The sequence below is a fragment of the Mytilus trossulus genome, chromosome 5, assembly GCF_036588685.1.
Source record: "Mytilus trossulus isolate FHL-02 chromosome 5, PNRI_Mtr1.1.1.hap1, whole genome shotgun sequence".
In the NCBI taxonomy this organism is placed as follows: domain Eukaryota; kingdom Metazoa; phylum Mollusca; class Bivalvia; order Mytilida; family Mytilidae; genus Mytilus; species Mytilus trossulus.
In genome coordinates, this window is record NC_086377.1 from 26,553,499 (window position 1) to 26,577,406 (window position 23,908).

Genomic DNA, 23,908 nt, shown 5'->3' on the forward strand with positions numbered 1-23,908 from the left:
GATGATGCACAGCATCGAGGATCTATTTGTAGGACTTCCTTGCAGAGCCATAATCTAGTTTTTTTATGAAATTGCCGGTGTTTTTATTATAAATATACCCCCAAGGGTGACTGGGGTATAGAAATGTGGTCACTTGGTCTTCCTGTGAATTGGGACTTTCTAATTGATTTTCCTCCGAGTTCAGAGTTTAATAGAATACTTGCAGTTGCAAGGAACACATTGTGGTACATCTTCATTTGAACTGTACTATCAGAAAGGCTATATAAAAACTGAAGTCTGTGCTGGCATTCAAAGGTGGTGTTTAATAAATCAAATGCAAATACGCATACAAAATATAAATATGCAAACACGCATAAAGAAACAATGTTATTTCACCAATTGTCATATAAAAAATGAACACCACAATTACCTATAAAGGTAAAATAATTTTAAATTTATACAACAAAAAATAATACAAAAAAAAATATTGCAAACAACATTTCACTAAAGTTGCAAGCTAAAACATGTCGAGAAAAAAAATTTCAACATAATGCATATGAAATAAGACAATAATTCTGATAGGGTGGGCGGGAGGGATAAAAACGTGGTTTCCAAATTGGATCGATAATTGATGTGCTAAACATATCTCTTTTAAGAAAGAGCTATATTGGTGAATCTAAAACATGGAGTACGCCCCGAACAAATTAAACAAAATGACTAGCCATTTTTAACCAATTTGAACTGTACTATCAGATAGGCTATATAAAAACTGAAGTCTGTGCTGGCATTCAAAGGTGGTGTTTAATAAATCAAATGCAAATACGCATACAAAATATAAATATGCAAACACGCATAAAGAAACAATGTTATTTCACCAATTGTCATATAAAAAATGAACACCACAATTACCAAGGCAACGCAATGCCAAGCACAGAAATCAGAGGGAAGGACAAAATAAAATTTATCATGGATGTTTATCAGTTGGAAAGTTTGCAAAAAAGTCCCATCTTGCTTGAAATGTAATACAGTTTGTCAGTAGAGTGTTTGATGTAGCCCTTGTAGCAAGAGGAAGTCCAATTGCCTATTGTACAAATTTCCGAGTCTGAGCATCCAGCAGCTGATGCACAAGTTGCACCGCCTCTACGCAAGCTGTGAAACGAGTATTGTGAAGTGTCTATTCCACAACGCACTAAGAGTTTGTGAAGAATTTTGTCTATGTCTGACTTTGAAAAGGCACAAATCTTTCCCTTACTATCACTAAGACCAAAAGCGGGTTCTCCTGGTAGTGCAGGCAACATTGTTACCATTCTAGAATAAGCCAGTACCGGGCATAGAGTACAATCCTCGACTCTTTTAAGAGGAATCTGGTGAATATTTTTATGTTTTTGACTAGTTTTTGACCACTGTATATCGATAATTAATCCTTCCTCAGTAATTTGAATATCACCTCTGGTTAACTGCTCCTTAGGGTTAAACGTTGTCCTTGAATTGTTAGCGAATTGTGATTTTCTAAGCATAGCATAAAAGCTTATCATAATAACAGCCCACATCACAGCATCCTGTACACTTGTCATATCTAGGACTTCAAACATGCGGTTCAAATGATATGGTTCAAATGGTAATTTTATATTTGGAATATTAGTATTAAGCTTGTCAATACCTGACAAGGTTAGCCTGAGCGACGGTGAATTAAACTCCTCAGTATCAAAATTTAACAGAATGGCCCACGTTTTAACACCTGAAAAGTAATTTCTAACGGATCCACTATTCTTAAAGTTATCTGACAAAAAACACACATATCCGCAGAGTGTCTCTTGATCAACAGGAAATGCTGATCTACAAAAATTTTCACAAAACAAAAGGTATGTATTTAGCTGAGTCCTCAAATTTTTAAAAGTTCCCGGTCTGAAGGCTGCTTTTAAAACTGTTCTTGCTTTCCGACGAAGTGATAGCCATTCGTCTGATCTGGTTTCTGAAATTAAATTGAAAAGTCTAACTTAAATAATTTGTCCAGCACTTCAATATCTAACATACAAGTGTCATCTAAAGCAGTTGACAGTTTTGCATAAGGGTTTTCAATTGATGTCCAACGCGACAAAATATCTGCTGCTCGATTGTTTATTCCTTGAATATGTATCGCTTTGATTTGAATGTTATATTGCGCACAAATTAACCAAATGTTTCTTGCTATGCTAAGCATGATTTTATCACGACATCTACCTGTATTAAGTAGACTGACTGAAGATGAATTGTCACATTGCAACACAATACGTTTATTTTGCAGTTTTTTACCCCACACTTTAAAACTGATCAGGACAGCCAAAAGTTCATAAACACTAATATGGTGGCCTGACCAAGATGTATGTATATCACTATGAAAGTACTCAGTGATGCCACTATTATAAAAAATACCACCTATTCCTGATAAAGACGCATCAGTTTGTATTAATTGGTCCGGTGTGGTCCAGATATGCTCTGGAATTGTGGTTTTTCCATTGAACCTTGTCATGAATTTTAAAAACTATTTCAAGTCTTTTTTGGCTTCGCCATTCAAATTAATATGATGACCTTTGCGTGATACAGTTCTGAGTAGAGCAAGCAAGCGTGCAATGAATAACCTTGCAGATCTAATACAATCAGCTATGTAGGACAACTTTCCAATAATTGATTCAAGCTTTTTTCTTGTGATAGTTTTCTTAGTCAATAATTTCTCAATAACTCCTTTTATTTCACATAATTTGTCCATGGGAATAGAAATTGTCATATTTACAGTGTCAAATTGTTTTCCAAGAAATACCATATTTGTGTTGGGTGCACAACATTTTTGCTCTGCAACTTTAAAACCAAGATCATCAATTAAATTTTTGAGAATGTGAAAACCATTCCCCGCAAATTCTGTCGTTTCAGCTGAACCTATATCATCAATATGGTTAACACCATTGTAACCCATGTTTCTGTACATGTACATTATAGCATTTGTGGTCCTTTGTGCTGCCATAGCCCCTGTACGCAAACCGAAGGGAATTTTAGTGTCAAAGTATAACTGGTCATTCCAGACTAGTCCTAATAAATGATAATCATAGGGATCAACCGGTAACCAACGGTAACATCTCTTTATGTCCACTTTGTACAATAGACAGTTGGGACCCTTTTCGTTTATAAGCTGTACTAAGTGATCAGTGGCAGGGTAGTGGAATGTGAATGGGTCACCCATGTAAGTATGTTTTGGTATGCCATCATTGACTGAAGTACCTATGGGAAAGGACAAGTCCATGATAGTTCTTCTCTCTATTGTATCTTTTTTGGGAACAGAAGACAAAGGTGAGGTAGCTAAAGGAACTTGAAAAGGGTTGACCTTAAAAGGGCCAACTAAAGCATTATATGATAATTCTTTGTTTATGTATTCGTCTATGTGCTCACTAAAAAACAATGCTGACTTGTGATTTCTAACAATAGTCTCTGGAAATTCATGTTTGCTATAGCCAACAGGCCAACCAAATTCTAAAAAATCAACAATTTTATAGTCATGATAACCATCTAACAATTTTCTCCATATAGGAATGTTCATTGTTGAAGGAACATGTATTTGTGATCCAATATAATTTGGAACCCCTGATTTAAAAACAATATCATGAAGAACAACAGGATTTTGACACACCTGATTAATATCATCATTAACATTATTATCTACCAGTGTAAAGTCATTTACAATTGTTCTACGTGTATGATCTACACAAGTACCAATAACAGTACTTTTAAAACATTCATCTACATTTGATCTGCTTTGAAATTTTGAAGGCATAATAAATAGTTTTGATTTTACATTGATTTCATTATGTGTGTAAGAATTGTCAGTTTGTGTTGATACATCAATAGTTATAGCTGAATTACCACATACTTTTCCTAGTCATCTGTGTGCAGGAAAGTCATGTTGCCAATTTTGGACATAGTCTGAACCTCGACCTCGACCTGCATTACCCTGGAACTGTTTTTGACTTTGACAGTCTTTAGCAGCATGATTCATTATAGTTTTTCGTTTAATCCAGCATGAACTACAGAAATGTTCCTCCAATAAACCCAGAGTATTTTTGTGTAATTCTTTTTTGTTGCATGAACCTTTGTTGTAAGCTGAACAATAAAACCTAGGGTGAGACTGATGCAAGCGACGTGCTTTGCAAAATTCAAAATTGTCATTCCATGAAGCACGACCAGTTTCTATTTCTCGTAGTACATCTTTGTGAAATGCAAGCACATCAGACCATATAAATTGTTCACTATAAAACATAAGCTGTGTCAGATGTTCAGCACGTTTGTCTCTATATTCTGCGGGTTCAATATTATGTATAATGTAATTTTCTCCTCTGACAAGAGCAGGTATAACTTAAGGACATGAATTCGATATCGTCACTCCCGGCAAACTCATGAGGCCATGCGATATGAAAAATTGCCTTATCACTAGATTTTCTAGATGAACCAGATTTTGAAAGGTTTTTATTCTTTTTGAGTTTGAATTTAGGATAGTTAAGTGTTTTGAATGTTTGTGTGAAATGAATCTCACCTTCTGATTCTGTATCACTATCGGAATCATCAGATATGAATAATTTGCTCACTAATCCTTTCTGTTTTTCTGTTATTTTCTGTTTCAAGTCTTCGTCTTTTCTCAAGGATTTTAAATCAATTTTGTTAGTTTGGTCCTGTTTTTGTTTCACGTTAAAGTCCGTTTGCTTAAGTTTTTTTTCCAGAGTTTTGTTCTTTTCGACAAGTTCACGCAATTTAATTTCTTCTAAAAGTTTTTCATTCTCTTGCTCTAGAGCTGACAAAGTCTCGTCAAGGCTTTGTTTCGGGGTTTTGGGTACATTACCCGCCATGGTTTCCAGCGCGCCATTTTCACTTTTATCGGGGGTGGAAGAAAGATTTTCTAAAGACATAGCATTAGCACCCTGTCCCTGATTACGTGTATCAAAAGAAAAGTCATAAGATATGTTCTTTGGACATCTGATCCCCGTTGGTCCTCTATGATCAACAACTTTGGTCCCACAAAAGCTACAAATCCGTTGGGACATAAAAACGTGGTTTCCAAATTGGATCGATAATTGATGTGCTAAACATATCTCTTTTAAGAAAGAGCTATATTGGTGAATCTAAAACATGGAGTACGCCCCGAACAAATTAAACAAAATGACTAGCCATTTTTAACCCATTTTTTAAAAGATACTCGTGTGTTATTCTAGTATAACCAATACGACATCTAGTAATAACACACTGATCTTTTCTGCACATAATATTATTAAAAGGTTTGCCTAAATTAGGTTTAAAAAGTAAAATCACAAAAATACTGAACTCAGAGGAAAATCAATTTGGAAAGTCCATAATCACATGGCAAAATCAAAAAACAAAACGCATTAAGAACGAATGGACAAGAACTGTCATATTCCTGACTTCGTACAGGCATTTTCAAATGTAGAAAATGGTGGATTGCTTCTGCTTCAGCAGTAAAGATGGATGCATCAGATGGCAAACGGAGGGTTGCAGCTCTGTCCCTATAGACAGCAGCAGATGCAACTCTGTCACCATCTTTTGATCCATCAGTATAGACAGTTGAAAAATCTAGATAATCGGCTTTAATTTATACATAGTGTTGCTGAATTATAAGAGGATTTGTTTTATTTTTATTGTGTTCACGGAGATCTCAAAAAAATAACTGTCTGCATTGGATAGGAGATGAGTTTTAAATGGATACTTCGGATATGTAAAACAATAATAATTTTACGTATGTAACTATAGATAAGATGTAAGAGCAGACACTTCAAACAAGAGATTTAAATTCGTGACCACTTAAAATTGTATGTGATTCAAGATTCCGAATTATAAAACCGGTTCTTTGATTTAGAAAAACTACGGCATTGTAGTGGTGGAAAATTCATATTTTTTTAATTAAACTTGAAATAGGAGTAAGTCGATTAATCAGATATATCTTTGATGGTATAAGAGAGATGGGAAATTTCTAGTTAATAAAATCGTTTAAGATCCACAATACCCAGTATAAACTTAGGTTCATTTCATATTCAGGACGAGAACAAGTTCACAATAAATACAATAGAGGCCATCTGGGATGATGGTCGGGGAATTTTGGACAGCCACTGGAAAAAAAAAGGGTAAATTGGATAGGGACAGAAATTTTGCCTTGCAACAGGCCACCTACGGACCCCTCAAAGAGTTGTTACAAGGGTTCTTAACATGCAAAGAGCGTGACACTCTCTTTACACGAGGCATCGGATTTAACGTCCCCCTTCTGACCGGACGTGACTGCGAACTTGATACATCCCGCACAGCCAAACGGACGCCCCACTTAAGCAAGCGTTTTACTGCCGGTCGGGAGAAGACCAAGTGACCATATTTCTATACCCCAGCCACCCTTGGGGTTCAAAATAAAAATAATTGGCTGACAGCATTTTGTCGATCAGTTGAAAGACAAAAACATAATTTTGTCATGTTATTTTGACGTCATGACCAGTTTTTATTCATTTACTCCTGTTTAAAACGGAACTTTGAATTAAATTATGAAACTTACACAATTTTGTTCCGTCTATTCAAAATAACATCAAACATGTGGTGCATACTTTAAATAACATGTGTGTGCACCACATTTTTATGTTATTTTTTCACAGAAACATATTAAAAAATCATCAACGTACAATGAACCTTCTATATTACTTTTTAAAACTTCAACAAGGTTGTTGATTTTAAGACTAAATAATGTAACAAATAAAATACTACCCTGAGGGTCACCCATCTCTTGATCATTGTAGTTTACATGTATATGGGTTATTGTATTATAGCAGTAAATGGAAGATATAATTAATAGTGGAAACCATTACAACTTTAAAATAGGTCAAATAGTATTATTTCACTATCTAAATTTTATTAATATTGTTCACTTGTTTGGGAAGTTTTGTTTACCAAACCTTGTGAAAACGTTATGAATTATGGAGATTACATGTTTTAATTTAATCAGGTTGACATTGTTTGTCTACATCTCTACCACGACTGTACTTAGTATTATTATTATATAGCAAGGAGTGTGTATATTTTATGTCATAATTACCTTTGTATTGTATAAATGGTTTTCTCTAATTCTATGGAAATTTATCCCTTTCCGAACCCATTGTATAAAAAAATTAATCAACGTGTCGGCTCGGACTTTAAAATTGATAATTTAACCATCTCGATTGGATAAATCCGATAATCCACTGGTATCAATGTAAGGATCTATATTTATGACCGGTAGCTTGTAATAAAATGTACGTTACTTTCACTTTGGCTTTAACCGGAAGTCACGTATTGTGGTACATATAGTGAAAATACTGAGAAATAGTATAATTTGTAGACTTTCTTGACCATATTTTTGTATGTTTTTTTTCAATATAGAGATATGTTAGACCATTTTATGTAAGATTTATGTAGAATAGAGTTTTATTTGGATTATTGTAATATCGTCTTGCGAGCTATTTTTGCACCGACGTTGTGCACCTTTTCACAGTGATAGGGCTGGTATGACGTCGTGTTTCTAAAACACTAAGTGCAAAGATATGAGCCTCAGAAGGAAGTTTCCTTACTAGGTCATTGATTTCCCCCCATATTTTGAATTTCTCACACGCGAAACAACAACACTAGCGTAGGCGTCAGTTCCAGCTTGTCCCTATTAATATCAGTTATAATGTTCAAACAAGTGAAACTGCGAGCTACTGCTCACTGATGATACCCCCGCCGCAAGTGGATAATATTAATAGTGTAAAAATATGCAAGTGTTCGGTAAACAGGAAGTTGTCAAATGATGAATCTGAAAACGCATCACACGGTATAGCTCACTGATATAAATCCTGAAACCAAATTTCAGAAATCCTTGTATTGTAGTACCGGAGAAAAATGTGACGAAAATTTTCAACTTGGCTATCATGTGTAAAATCATACAAGTGTTCGGTAAACAGGAAGTTGTCGAGTGATGAATCTGAAAACGCATCACACGGTATAGCTGACTTATATATATCCAGACTCCCGCGATAGTGCACGTAAACTGCAGGATATCTCGGAGCAGCAAGGGCCCTAGAGATGCAGTGTGTAAACCCACCGGTGTGGGGACATACCCTAGCACTCATCAACCTTGTTCAGCTATAGGTAAATAGGCGGTTAGATGAGAGTCGTAGCCCAGAGAGGCAACTCATCTAGGAGATGGTAAACTTCGAAAACAAACCTGGATAGAATGGATTCAAAAACTCACGACAGCAGCCCTTCTGAGGATGGAAACCTGGACTACAAAAGAACTGGCCCTCTAGGTAGGAGTGTTTGACATGGGGTTATAGCCGGTTGCAGGATTATTTATATGTAAATATTAACAATGTACCCACAAACTGTAACTCTTCCTACTACACTCGGAGAGTTCAAGTCTTCTATTAAATGTTCCCAGTCCAGTAAAACATATCCTGGCATATAGATTTAGCTTATAAACAGTTTATCTCTTTTTACAATAGTATTCAAGATAAAAACCTGGTCAACAAGTTGAACCCCGTGTCATATTTGCTCTAAAGGCTTCGATTTCAAAGAAATAAGCCAAAATATACATTTTATCTCTGTGTTAGTTTTTAGCCATAGCGGCCATCGTGGTTGAATGGCTAGGTCATCGGACACATTTTTTAAAACTAGATACCACAAGGATGATTGTGGCCAAGTAGTTTCAGAGAAAAAGATTTTTGGAGAAGTTTACAGACAAAGGACGCCAAGTGATGATAACAGCTCACTTGACTTTTCGGGTAAGGTGAGCTAACTAGAACACGTCAATTGCCTTTGCGAAGAAAAAAAAGAAGTAAAATGCAAAAGAAATAGACTGCAACATCTTACATACTTTCTTTAAAAGGTAATATTAAATCTGCTGTTTAAGAAGGCAATATTATTTAAAGATCGAAGTACAATAACCCAAAAGTAAACATTTAAAGAAAGCCCTCATCAGAAATTCCATAAGCACAACAAAAGAACAAAAAAAAAAACTGTCCAATTTATTGGAATGGAAAAGGCACCTATTAAGAACTGTGCACCAAGATGCTGCTAGAAAATTTTGAAAAATTGAACACCTTTTCAGAGTTTGAGCATTATGAATTTGGCAATGAAGTTTTTGCCTGTACAATTCCTTGAGACTCAGTTAGAATTTTCGGAAAGAAAGGTCTTAGTTGGCACACATCCAAAAACGCCAAGAACCTTAACAACAGGAGCACCCAGCACAATCAGAACAGTCAGATCACCCAGCACAATCAGAACAGTCACATCACACAGCTCAATCAGACCACCTAGCTCAGTCAAAACAGTCAGATCACCAAGCACAATCAGAACAAAGTATAAATTAATTTGACATATTAGTTAGGCCTATATAATATGTGTTTTTCCATTTTTCTGTTTTTCTGTGTGGTGTTGTTTAAATAGAATGGTGTCTCAAGTTTACTATATACACGATTGACAGCCAGAAAACAATATGAAAATGAAAAAAAAAACACCAATTATTTATGTTGTATGTAATGTTTACATTGCATTTTTACAAATTTATGAAATTATATTTTTTTCTGCAAATATTTCAGGACAGAGTGAACCTTTTCTGCGATTTCTTTAGTTAAAGACAAATTGTTTTTTCTTAAGTAAAACTCCATATAGTCTGGAATCAAACTCTGGCTTTGCTACACTTTTGGTGGTGGCAGCCTTTCCAGAAAGTGAATGTGATAAAATGTTAGGTTCTGGGAACAATTGTAGTACTGGTGTTTTTACAGCTGCATATAATGTATCAATATGTGAGATAAAATCTGCCAACTGTGTTCTAAAGTTACTCGTATAACTAGAAGCTGCACTCTGGCACATGTCAGGGGTGTTGCTTTACATGCCTAATGTAGATTCCATTTTTGGTTTCTTTGGAGCTATATGCAAAGATGAGGATTCCTGTGGTTATGATTCTTGTTTCAAACTAGTTCCACATGAAGTTTCAGAACTAATGTGTAAGTCCAATCTTTTCCGCAGTTGCCTCACTTCCTCGTGCAGCTTACTGAACTATTTTGCTGAAACACAACTGAAAGAGATAAATAAAGTAATAGAAAAATGCTCCTATATGATACTTGTAGAAACACTTTTTATTTATGTTTTTATCAAACATGGTAAATGTTAAACACAATTAGATGGTTACTTAAAAGCTGAAATGCTTGCTTTACTGAAAACTCAGATGTTAGTCTTCGATAGAGGACATATGTCGGCAAGAAACAACAAGTTAAAACAGGAAGTTGATGAGAAATAGCAATTGGGAGATGTGGAAGACAATGTTGATATTTATTCTATCCTCGATCCTGATTTTGATAAAGAAAATCATTGAGACTATCAAAATCAGGATAAAGACTATTCCTTTGTTACTGTTTAACTCGTGTAAACGAAAGCAACAAAATAAAATGAAACATCTGTCATTTATATTAGTGTTTGTCAAATTAATGTCATTTTTGCAGGATTTGTAGATTTAGAGCCGGACCAGTAGAGTTTTCAGTCTACTGGTACGGCTGTATTTAACTAATCAAATTACCTCTCTTGTAGAGAAATAAATAAAAACAGGAGGGAACATGTAAACATATACAGTCAATAATGTTATTTCAATTTGAAGAAAACCACATTATGTATTGGCAAGCATACGACATGGGCATAGGTAAACAAACATCAGGAGGTCCGATGTTTTTTTAAAAGACAGAACCAATAAGAAAAAAATAATCTATAAAAAGCCACTAATTAAAGTTCAACAAATGCCCTCGAGATTGCAATGATATACCATAGAAATCAACAAAACACCAGGAAGATACATGTACATAGTTGATACTGAATCGAGTGCGTACCTGAACAACGGAAACAACAAATCAGAGAAGAAGGGCGAGATATGTCATTTAAGATCGGACATTAAAATAGAACTAAAAATATAAACATGAGAGATTACCTTCCATTATCAGGAAAACGTCATAAATGTATTACCGACGCGACAATGAAAGACCCTATATTACTCAAAAGACGGTTCGCGTTTACTTTTCTTATTTGTGTCATTTGTACTATTGTTTGTCTTTTTCATTTTTAGCCATGGCGTTGTCGGTTTATTTTCGATTGAAAAATCAGAAAATTGAGAAATCAGTTGAAAATTTAAAGAGATCATCAGAAGAGGTAATTGCCATCTCCTATCAGTTACAGGGCTGCATAGCCAAAATACCTAAAATTCCATACGAACTTGGGAATTTTTTCAGTTACACAACAGATCAATCAAGAGATCTGGGGAAGTTGATCACAACGAAACACAGCAAATACAGCACACAATTGAGCTTCATGAAAATAAAGAAAAACATGAAAGGCTCGAAATATGCCATATTAAAGCATGACAAATTTTCAATAAAAAAAAAAAAAAAAAGAACTTCAAAATTCAAATGATGAATTAAAAGAGGATAAGGAGTTGTCCAGTATGGATTTTAGTGTCACCAAATTAAAGGAACATGGAAAAGAATAGCAACAAGATTAGTGTTTGAAATCATTTATAAATTGTTTAATTCAGCTGGTTTTTTTTTCCATATTTAATATTATGGACTGGCATGTATATCTACAATCTTTGAGACGACATAAAGAAACTAATGAAGTATAAAAAACTTACTAAATAATTTCAGGTGGGAGGTCAAAATTGCTACAAGTTTTGATTAATTGACTATACATATCCTAATTGGTCAATAATTATCCCCCAAATTAAGTTACATGTAACTTTGGAAAAGGGTGGGGGTTATGGGGGTAAGTGAGAAAACTATATGAATTGAGTTTTTATATGGATTTCTATAGACTTGGCCCATCTCCCTATCACCTCACACCCTACTGTCTACTTTACACAAGTGTATGTATTTTTTTAAAATCAGATGTGATTAAAAACAAGAGGCTCTCAAGAGCCTGAATCGCTCACCTTAATTCTTTTGGTTAAATCTCTCATCATTGATTATTTTGGCTTTTCAATTCATTTAAATGTTTTTGGATCAACCTATTTTCTTCAAAAGCAAAAAAAAAACATTTTCTCCTATGTTCTATTTTAGCCATAGAAGCTATGTTTCTTGGCATACAAGGAAATAAAATATAAATTTTATACTAGATACTATGAAACTCATTTAGCCTAAGTTTGGCTGAAATTGATACAACAGTTTCAAAGGGGAAGAATTTTTAAAGTAAGTCAACATGATGAACAAATTGTGAAAAAAGTCTTTGATTTTAAACATATTTTATTCATTAAGATATGAAAAGGATTGAGCAACAGGCACAGCCTATAAAAGCTCTCTCCATATTACATGTTCAAGGTATAACTCAATTATAACAACTGTATTTAAAATAATGCAATATAGTGGAACATGCATGCTACTTATGAGCACACACGAGAAAATAAATGTTTACAGTGTTACTTACTAAATGCAAAGCATATTTTAAAAGTATATATAGGCAATTACTCATCATGTATTCAAGAACCTTGAAACATGCAAATATCCTTTATAAGTCATTAGAAATATATATATATATATATGGCTTGAAAGAGACACCAAGCTTGCTTAGTGGATAAAATGAATTAATGTTTAAGTGGAGAAGAAAGAAAATAAAAAATAAAAATAAATGAAACAAAAAATAGGTAAGTTTTAAACAAAACGATGAGTGTCACTGATATATTTATGAACAGATTTAAAAATAGCAATATTCATATCATATGAAAATAATCTGTTTCCAAAAAGTAATAATTCAATATTTATATCAACATTATCAGCAATGGAGATAATGGAATCAAGAAGGATCTGTCTTACATCATTGTACTTAGGGCAAATGAAAAAGAAATGTTTGTTTTCCTCAACAGGGTGATTACAGTTTACACAAACAGTGTTCTCTGATAAGAACTGATTAAACAGATGAGATTTTAGGTTGCTAGCATTATTTCTGAGTTGACAATGACTTATATTAAGTTTCCTTATTCCATAGTTAAAAGGTTTAAAGATAGCATCAGTCTTATAAAACTTATCCAGTCCACTTCTAAATATACCCAAACTTGGGGATTTTTGTAAACTCAAAGGAAGACTATTCCAAAGTCTTATAGTGGATGGAATGAAACTATTAAAATAACAGCTAGTTCTAGCAAGAGGCGGATGAAAAGTGGTATTTTCATTCCTCAAAGTGTAAGGGGTTTGTCTGGGAAGATATGGCTGGACTAACTCATATAAGTATGCAGGTGTCATCCCATTTAATATTTTATAGAATAGTATAAGCTTAAGTTTATAACGTCTTTTCTCCAGAGTTTCTAAACCTAATTCAATATAAAGTTTTTGTCTGGAGGAATTACGTCGTAAGCCTGTAATAATTCTAGCGGCTTCTATCTGAATACTTTCAAGAAGCTCAGACTCGTGCTGGGAGCAATTGCCCCATACAACATCGCCATACTCTAATATAGGTCTAATAAAAGCATAATAAATACGTATAAGTGAACTCCTATCTAATAAATGTTTGACTTGACGAAGCACAGATAGACGAGAGCATGCTTTTTTATAAATAATATCAATATGTGCGTTCCATGAAGCTGATGACTGAAATGTTATCCCAAGATGACAGTGAATATTTATTTTCTCAACCTCTTCCCCATTTATGCCAAAAAATACAGGTGGGTGTTCCCTTTCCCTTCTAGTAAATACAATATTTTTAGTTTTCTTAGAGTTAAATTGAACAGCCCATGATTTTGCCCAATTTGAGATAACATCCAAGTCATCAGTCAAAGAAGCAGCTGCTACAGCAGGATCATCATCTTCTATAACAAATAAAGAGGTGTCATCTGCAAAAAGTTTAATATCATTAGAAATGTCATTGACTATATCATTTATATAAATAAGAAACAGAAAGGGTCCTAAAACTGATCCCTGGGGGACACCTGCATGTATACTTCTTAGAGTTGACGAAAAACCTTCTGAAACGACCTTTTGTTGACGATCTGAAAGATAACTCTCTATCCAAGATAAGAGCTGATCGTTTATGCCAGATTGTTTAAGTTTAAATAAAAGTCCTTTATGCCAAACTGTATCGAAAGCTCTAGATACATCACAAAATACAAACCTTACATCCCTCCCACTATCCATATTACTAATAATTTTATGATATATTTCAATTAACTGATTAACAGTTGAGTCACCTGGCTGGAAACCAGATTGAAACTTTGACAAAAAGTTATTACTTCTCATATAATTATACAAATGTTTAAATAGAACTTTTTCCATAATCTTACAAACAATACTAGTAACAGATATTGGACGATAGTTTAGAGCTGAATGTGGACTACCTTTTCCTTTAAAAATGGGATTAACATGTGCAATTTTCCATAACAGTGGAACCTGTTTAACTGATAGAGACATATTAAATAACTTAGTTAATGGTTTAGAAATAAAGCTAGCAACCTCTTTTAAAATTCTAGGACTGATACTGTCAGGTCCAGCAGGTTTGTTAACATTCAAGATTTTTAACTGATCTAAAATTTCTTTCTCAGTGATGACAAATTTATTTAAATGACATGGAGGAGGCTCATTATTATCAGGAATTTCTGGTTCTGTATCAATATTAGCTATATTAGCAAAATGACTGTTCAGGATCTCTGATTTGTCCAATGGATGAATAAAAATTTGGCCATCATGTTCCAAAAAAGGGGGAGAATCTCTATTTTTGGTAAAATTTGATACAGACTTGGCAATGCGCCACCATTTACCAGGAGGAATATTTTTGTCAATAAGTTGAGATGTCAGTTTGCACTTATAATCTTCTTTTGCCTTTCTAACTAAGCTGATAATTTCATTACGAATTTCTCTAAATTTTTTCCAGTGATCTGGATTATTTGAAGTTTTCGCTTTGTGGTGAATTCTATTACGATGTCTTATCTTGTTTCTTATTAAGTTGTTCATAAAAGGTTTATCATTTGGTCTTACTGTAATAGTTTTAGTAGGTATATATCTATTTACAGTACTTTCGAATGTTCTGACAAAGTTCATATAAACATCATTTATATTATTTGAATTAAAAACAACATCATCCCAGTCAGTATTGTTCAACTGGTTTTTTAAACCTTCATAATCTGCACGCTTAAAATCACGAGTCAACGAGTGTTGTTTAAAAGTTTTAAATGAAATTTCGACTGAAACAGGAGAATGAGAGCTGCATATCGGTGTAAGAACAGTTACTGAATTAATTAAGTTCTTGCGATTAGTCACACATAAATCAATACAAGTTCCAGTTTGGGTTGTAAAGTTGGTAGGCTCCCAAACAACATTTTCTAAGTTTAAACGGTTAAGTAACTTTTTAAAAGAGTTACTTGTGTTTGACATCATATCGCAATTGAAATCACCACAAAGGAAAATTGGCAAATTACAATCAAGTGCTTTATCTACTGACTCATTAAATAATTCCCATATATTAGAATTTGAGTTGGGAGGCCGGTATAAAACACCAACTAAAAATTTTTCGTTACTATAATTCCTCACTTCAACCCAAAGCAACTCAAGATTGCTTACAGATATGTCATTCTGTATAATAAAATGTAGACTATTTTTCACATAAATGGTCACACCTCCACCATGTCTATTTCTATCTAACCTAATAGGCTTATGAAACCCATTTAATTTAATTTGATCATCAGTAATTGACTTGTCAAGATGAGATTCTGATATACAAATAATGTCATAATCATGTAGTTCATTGTTAATGAGATCTAACTTAGGAAGTAAACTACACACATTATTGTGTACTATTTTCAAATTCTTTTTGTTACTCTGATCTGGACCTGGATTTTGCTCAATTCCAGCAACCAGTAGCAAAAACTGTATAATACTACTGAGGATAAACACATTTTTTATGATTATAGGGGGGATTATGTAGTGATTATTATTATAATTTACTAAGTTACAGATTAATGTTAAAAACATTGATCAGTCAAAACTATCAAAACTTATGATGAATATATAGTGAAACATAAGCACATGATGTAAACTTTGGACAGACCTTCGAAACCAAAAGCCGGCATATGCATTGATTGACAGGACACTCAAAACTAGACGAGATAAAGTACAAAACAAAACATACATGTACATAACATATATACAAAAAGAAAACATTGATAAATAACAAATGTTAACGATATCAATTATCACTTATATTGTGATACTGTAATACTATTGAACAAAGAATAATTTAGCAAGGTCTGTGTTCATGCAATAATCTTTGTTTTAGAGTTACAAAGATGTTGGCAGTAATTGTAAATTTTGAGACTGTGAGATGTAGAAATTGAAAACAAAACAAATCAAAAGCAAAATAAATAAGTAAAAGTAGGATAATATTTAGCTTGCATTTCAGACAAAAAAAGTCTTTAAAGGGCAATAACTCCTTAAGGGGTCAATTGACAACTTTAGTCAGATAGACTTATTTGTAGATCTTACTTTGCTGAACATTATTGCTCACTTTACAGTTTATCTCTATCTATAATAATATTCAAGATAATAACCAAAAACAGCAAAATTTCCTTAAGATTATCAATTCAGGGGCAGTAACCCAACAACAGGTTGTCTGATTCATCTGAAAATTTCAGGGCAGATAAATCTTGACCTGATAAACAATATTACACCATGTCAGATTTGCCTCTAAAATAGCTTCGGTTTTTGAGTTATAAGCCAAAAACTGCATTTGACCCCTATGTTCTATTTTTAGCAATGGCGACCATGTTTGTTGATAGATCAAATTTTCGGATACAATTTATAAACTAGATACCCTAAGGAACATTCAGTTAAAGTTTGGAAGTATTTGGCCCAGTAGTTTCAGAGGAGAAGATTTTTGTAAAAGATTACTAAGATTTACGAAAAATGGTTAAAAATTGACTATAAAGGGCAATAACTCCTAAAGGGGTCAACTGACCATTTCGGTCTTGTTGACTTATTTGTTAATCTTACTTTGCTGAACATTATTGCTATTTACAGTTTATCTCTATCTATAATTATATTCAAGATAATATCCAAAAACAGCAAAATTTCCTTAAAATTATCAATTTAGGGGCAGCAACCCAACAACAGGTTGTCTGATTCATCTGAAAATTTCAGGGCAGATAGATCTTGACCTGATTAACAGTAACACCCCATGTCAGATTTGCTCTAAATGCTTTGGTTTTTGAGTTATAAGCCAAAAACTGCATTTGACCCCTATGTTCTATTTTTAGTAATGGCGACCATGTTTGTTGATAGGTCATAACTTCGGATACAATTTATAAACTACCTACCCTAAGGAACATTCAGTTAAAGTTTGGAAGTATTTGGCCCAGTAGTTTCAGAGGAGAAGATTTTTGTAAAAGATAACTAAGATTTACGAAAAATGGTTAAAAATTGACTTTAAAGGGCAATAACTCCTAAAGGGGTCAACTGACCATTTAACACCCCATGTCAGATTTGCTCTAAATGCTTTGGTTTTTGAGTTATAAGCCAAAAACTGCATTTGACCCCTATGTTCTATTTTTAGTAATGGCGACCATGTTTGTTGATAGATCATAACTTCGGATACAATTTATAAACTACCTACCCTAAGGAACATTCAGTTAAAGTTTGGAAGTATTTGGCCCAGTAGTTTCAGAGGAGAAGATTTTTGTAAAAGATAACTAAGATTTACGAAAAATGGTTAAAAATTGACTATAAAGGGCAATAACTCCTAAAGGGGTCAACTGACCATTTCGGTCATGTTGACTTATTTGTAAATCTTACTTTGCTGAACATTAATGCGGTTTACAGTTTATCTCTTATCTATAATAATATTCAAGATAATAACCAAAAACAGCAAAATTTCCTTAAAATTACCAATTCAGGGGCAGCAACCCAACGACGGGTTGTCTGATTCATCTGAAAATTTCAGGGCAGATAGATCTTGACCTGATAAACAATATTTCCCCTGTCAGATTAAACATCGTATTTATTTAATAATTGACGAAATCGTTAATAAATCAGGTAAACTAGGCTTCATCGCCATCTTGGAAATTTATTGTGTACAAACATTACTTTGTAATCTTATGCATATCAATCTCTTTTGGATATTTTGCTATCCATCAATTACATAAAGAATATTTCTATTTAAATGACCATGTTTTTATTCAACGTATATTGTTCACTTCCAACATTTATGAATTTACGGCGAATGAGTAGTTGGATCATTCACAAACTTTGTTTGAAGTAGTGTTGCGGTGCACCTTCATTGGAGGAAGATACGTTAAAGAGTAAATTTTTTTCGTCGGTATCAATATTGACATTGTCAAAAGAGTGAAAATGGATATTCAAATTACGCCAGGTCTGTCAAATAATTCAGTGTTCAAAGATAAATTTGAGAATTGAGCCTACTTTTTTTAATTTTACACCATCGTACAATGAGTTGTGCTTATCTTAAACAACAACATACAGCGTATATACCAAATATCACTGACCTAGAAATAACAAGACTGCAAACACTGAAATGTCTCACCTTCTTTACTAATCATTGATACATGTGATGTTGATGGTCTTTAATGCAAAGCCTTATTACAACTGTAACATAAACTTAACATTAACCATGTTAACAAACAAAACTTAACATTGACCAATGGACCATGAAAATTATGGCAAGGTCAGATGAACCATGCTAGGCAGTCATGTACAGCTGACAATTCTTCCATAAAACAAATAGACCTATGTATATAGTTTAAGAAAAATAGACCAAAACACAAAAAACTTCACACTGAACAATGAACCGTGAAAATGAGGTCAAGCAAGATCAAATAAAACCTGCGTGACTGACATATACATCATAAAATATTTCATAACACCAATGATAGTCGACCTATACCATATAGTATAAGAAAAACAGACCACAACTCTGAAAACTAAACTATAAAATGAGGTCAAGGTCAGAATATACCTGCAAGTTGGACATGTACACCATACACCGAATATACTAAACCTATTGCTTATAGTATCTGACATATGGACTTGACCATTACAACTTAACCTTGTTCACCGATCCATAAAATAAGGTTGAGGTAAAGTGAAAACTGTCTGACTGCATGAGGACCTTGCAAGGTGTGCAAATTGTATGCACATACCAAGTATAGTTAGCTTATTACTTATAAGAGATAATGTAACATTACAAATAAATCTGTTTTGTCTCAAGAAGTCACTGAACCAAAAACCTAATCACTCTAATAAGAGAGAATTTAACATTACAAATAAATTTCATTTTCACAATTTTTAACAATTCTATCAATTTCATATGCTCGTGTTCCCATAGGTTACTTCAATTTACTTTACAGTTTTGAATTCTAGTAAGGTTTACAGTTTTTTTGTTATGTATCCAATTGTCATCTCATAAATATTTATTCTTCATCTTAGTATTTTCCAATTCACAACAAACAAGAAATAAATTTCTAAACATTTTTTAATTGCCAATTAATACAAGACGACAACATTCAGAATAGAAAAATGGCATTAGCAATAACAATAACAAATGAATAAAACAAACAGATAGTGTTCAGAATTAACATTAATATTTGACAATATATTATCTATATAAAATGATGTGTAGCTTAAAAACACTGAACACAAGAAGGTTATTCAATGTAAAATCTCAAGATCACAGCAAGGTTATAATTGTACACTTCAAATATATCATGGACTTTTTTACGAGTACACCGATGTGCAGCTGGGAATTCAAAAAACACCCTCATTCATATACAAGTCTTAAAATGTTTTCATGGTAAGATCAGTAATCAATGCGTCGTTCGGTCACGCGTTGTCCTATTTTTGATATTTCAATACTGCAAGTAGTTGAACTATAGCATTTTTTTCAACTAAAATAGCATTTGCAGCTAAATGATAGCATAAAAGGCATAAACCTTACTACTTAAGAGTTGCAAAAAAAAATATTTATTTTTCAATTTTACTAATGAAAATATTTTATTTGAACCTTTGTGTTTAAAACTTTGGCAAAACTACAAAATCACAATTTGTGACAAAACATCGAAATTGCTACTCAAATTTAAAAATCACTTATTCAATAAGTCCCCGGACATTTAGAACAAAACATGGTCCATTCTTGGACAGTGCATTGACAAGTTTCTTCATCAAGTAAATTTTCTTTTCTTTTTTGTCTTTTTTCATTCTATAACTAAGTTGTTCTTTGATAGCATTTATCAACTCTGTTTGGTCTTGTTTCATGCTGCCCAAAAATCTCATGATTTCATCGTGTGTAGAGAACTTTCGTTTGCCAACGGGTGATGATAAACTACTGGTATCTAGCTCTGGTTAATCACTTGTAATTGTAGTGTTCAGAAATGTCACAACCTGATCATTCATTTTGTCAAGAAATGTTTTCTGCCTCTTTGGGTCCGGAGCTGAATCAAAGGACTTGATCCATTTCTTTTGAAGAAGTTCGTGCAGTAATAAAAGTGTCACATTGGGTCTGTAACCCAAACAATCTTCCAGTTATGTAAAGTACGCACATTCTTTCTTCTTACCAATACCACTTTTTTCTATTGTGGTCCACAGTATCTATATGATTTGGTAATGTTTTTCCACTTCTGTTCACACTGTGAACTTGCAAACTGAAAACTTGATATGGAGGGTTTTTTTAAACAGATTTTGGTATTTTACATGAATAGTTATCAAAAGTACCAGGATTATAATTTTATACGCCAGACGCGCGTTTCGTCTACATAAGACTCATCAGTGACGCTCAGATCAAAATAGTTAAAAAGCCAAACAAATACAAAGTTGAAAAGCATTGAGGGCCCAAAATTCCAAAAAGTTGTGCCAAATACGGCTAAGGTAATCTACTCCTGGGGTAAGAAAATCCTTAGTTTTTCGAATAATTCAAAGTTATGTAAACAGAAAATTTATAAAAATGACCATATAATTGATATTCATGTCAACACCGAAGTGCTGACTACTGGGCTGGTGATACCCTCGGGAACGAAACGTCCACCAGCAGTGGCATCGACCCAGTGGTGTAAATAGTTATCAAAAGTACCAGGATTATAATTTTATACGCCAGACGCGCGTTTCGTCTACATAAGACTCATCAGTGACGCTCAGATCAAAATAGTTAAAAAGCCAAACAAATACAAAGTTGAAGAGCATTGAGGACCCAAAATTCCAAAAAGTTGTGCCAAATACGGCTAAGGTAATCTACTCCTGGGGTAAGAAAATCCTTAGTTTTTCGAATAATTCAAAGTTATGTAAACAGAAAATTTATAAAAATGACCATATAATTGATATTCATGTCAACACCGAAGTGCTGACTATTGGGCTGGTGATACCCTCGGGGACGAAACGTCCACCAGCAGTGGCATCGACCCAGTGGTGTAAATAGTTATCAAAAGTACCAGGATTATAATTTTATACGCCAGACGCGCGTTTCGTCTACATAAGACTCATCAGTGACGCTCATATCAAAATGATTAAAAAGCCAAACAAATACAAAGTTGAAGAGCATTGAGGACTCAAAATTCAAGAAAGTTGTGCCAAATACGGCTAAGGTAATCTACTCCTGGGGTAAGAAAATCCATAGTTTTTCGAATAATTCAAAGTTATGTAAACATAAAATTTATAAAAATGACCATATAATTGATATTCATGTCAACACCGAAGTGCTGACTACTGGGCTGGTGATACCCTCGGGGACGAAACGTCCACCAGCAGTGGCATCGACCCAGTGGTGTAAATAGTTATCAAAAGTACCAGGATTATAATTTTATACGCCAGACGCGCGTTTAGTCTACATAAAACTCATCAGTGACGCTCAGATCAAAATAGTTAAAAAGCCAAACAAATACAAAGTTGAAGAGCATTGAGGACCCAAAATTCCAAAAAGTTGTGCCAAATACGGCTAAGCCTCGGGAACGAAACGTCCACCAGCAGTGGCATCGACCCAGTGGTGTAAATAGTTATCAAAGTACCAGGATTATAATTTTGAAGCTTAATCAAAGTATGGGTTGCTACTTTGGACCATAAACTTGTCTTTGAGGCTTTTATCTCTACGTCTGATCTAAATTGGTCCCCACTTTGGTCAACATCTGGAATAAGTTGTTTTTCAAATATAGAGATAAGGAAGAATATGTAAGTTTATTTCTGTACAATAAATATAATAATTGAACCTCCCTAGCAAATATAGAGACCATATTCATCATATTCATTTACCTACACTTTGACCTAACTGAAAGCCAAATATTATATATTTTCATTGGTCCCAACAATTGATAAAAATAAAGAAGATGTGGTATGATTGCCAATGAGACAACTCTCCACAACTATAGGTCACCATACTTTGAAGAAATGGATTGAGGACTCATCTTTGAAATTTACGTCATATTTTTACCGGAAGTGTCAACTTTATATTGAAACATTTACAACATGATAAAATTAGTGGTTTTGGGGATAACTTTTCAAGTTAAAAGTTTAATGACCAGCATAAAAAAAAAATATTTACATTTTAATAAAAAGTTGAATATTTGAATAATAAATTGATATTTCTATGTCCGCCACTTTGGATGCTACCGAAAGTAAGGGTTTTTAAGCCATTGGTGCCTCTGATATTGTATCCATCAGAATCACCAAAGAAAGGTTCCTGCACAATGTAATGATAGTAGCAATACGTTAAAACACATTTCAATTACCCTCCCTAAAAAAAATAAGATTATTTAAGTACAATGTCCGCCATGTTGGATTTTAACCATTTTGTATAGTAGCAACACCTCACATTTTTATATATTCCTGGCTAATATGATTTTATTTATAACAAAAAATGCTATTAAAACGTATTAGGTCGATCATTTGTTACTATTGACATGCTTCGAACCATAGTGGCTGAAATTGAAAGCATTATTCAGCATCGTCCAATTACTTCATCATGTACAATTTGACTTGAATAACAGTTATTGCTTACTGAGTCGATGCCAATACTGGTGGACGTTTCGTCCCCGACGGTATCACCGGCCTAGTTTTCAACACTTCGGTGTTGACATGAATATCAATAATGTGGTCATTTTTATAAATTTCCTGTTAACCAAACTTTTAAATTTTTAAAAAACAAAGGATTTTCTTATTCTAGGCATAGATTACCTTAGCCGTATTTGGCACAACTTTTTGGAATTTTGGATCCTCAATGCTCTTTAACTTTGTACTTGTTTGGCTTTATACATATTTTGATATGAGCTGATGGGTCTTGTATAGACGAAACGCGCGTCTGGCGTACTAAATTACAATCCTGGTACCTTTGATGACTATAACTAACAATGAATATCCATCTGGTTCTCATTAGGCAGTAGAACACTGAAAATAACAATAAAACCATCCTACAGCTCATTAATGGGTAAAATTGGAAAATAATTCATTTTAACATGCAACTTCAAATTAATGAAGGCGGTAAAAGACGAAGGAAGATTCAGCTTGAAAATATTAGAGGGAACCACAACTGCAAGCATCTAGGCATTGTACTTATGATCCTTGTTCTACCTGATGAACAGGTACATTTATGAAATATTGACATTATTGTAACATTGACAAGTGAACCTACAGATCAGTGCATAAAGCCAAAAGCCTTAATGCCATCCATTTAGGTTCTCACTGAAATCTTTAAATATATAACAGAATAACCTTCTATCAATTGACCCATCATGAAAAAGCATAAAATGGTTCACACTAAATACTAAGGCCTACCTTATGCATAGTTAACCTTAGCTGTATTTGGCATAACTTTTAGGAATTTTGGTCCTCAATGCTCTTCTAGTTCGTGCTTTATTTGGTCTTTTAAACTTTTTTGGATTGGAGCTTCACTGATGAGT

General features: G+C 33.6%; 1 protein-coding gene across 1 annotated transcript; it reads right to left on the reverse strand.

Annotated features, from left to right (window-relative positions):
- Positions 1–956: 956 nt before the first annotated feature.
- On the reverse strand, positions 957–4,331 carry LOC134717796 (uncharacterized). Its single transcript, XM_063580289.1, has 2 exons — positions 3,878–4,331; positions 957–1,951 (listed from the first exon to the last, which is right to left on the reverse strand). Exons 1-2 carry the CDS (start codon positions 3,888–3,890, stop codon positions 957–959), a joined length of 1,008 nt encoding a protein of 335 aa, XP_063436359.1. The 5' UTR covers positions 3,891–4,331.
- Positions 4,332–23,908: the final 19,577 nt, after the last annotated feature.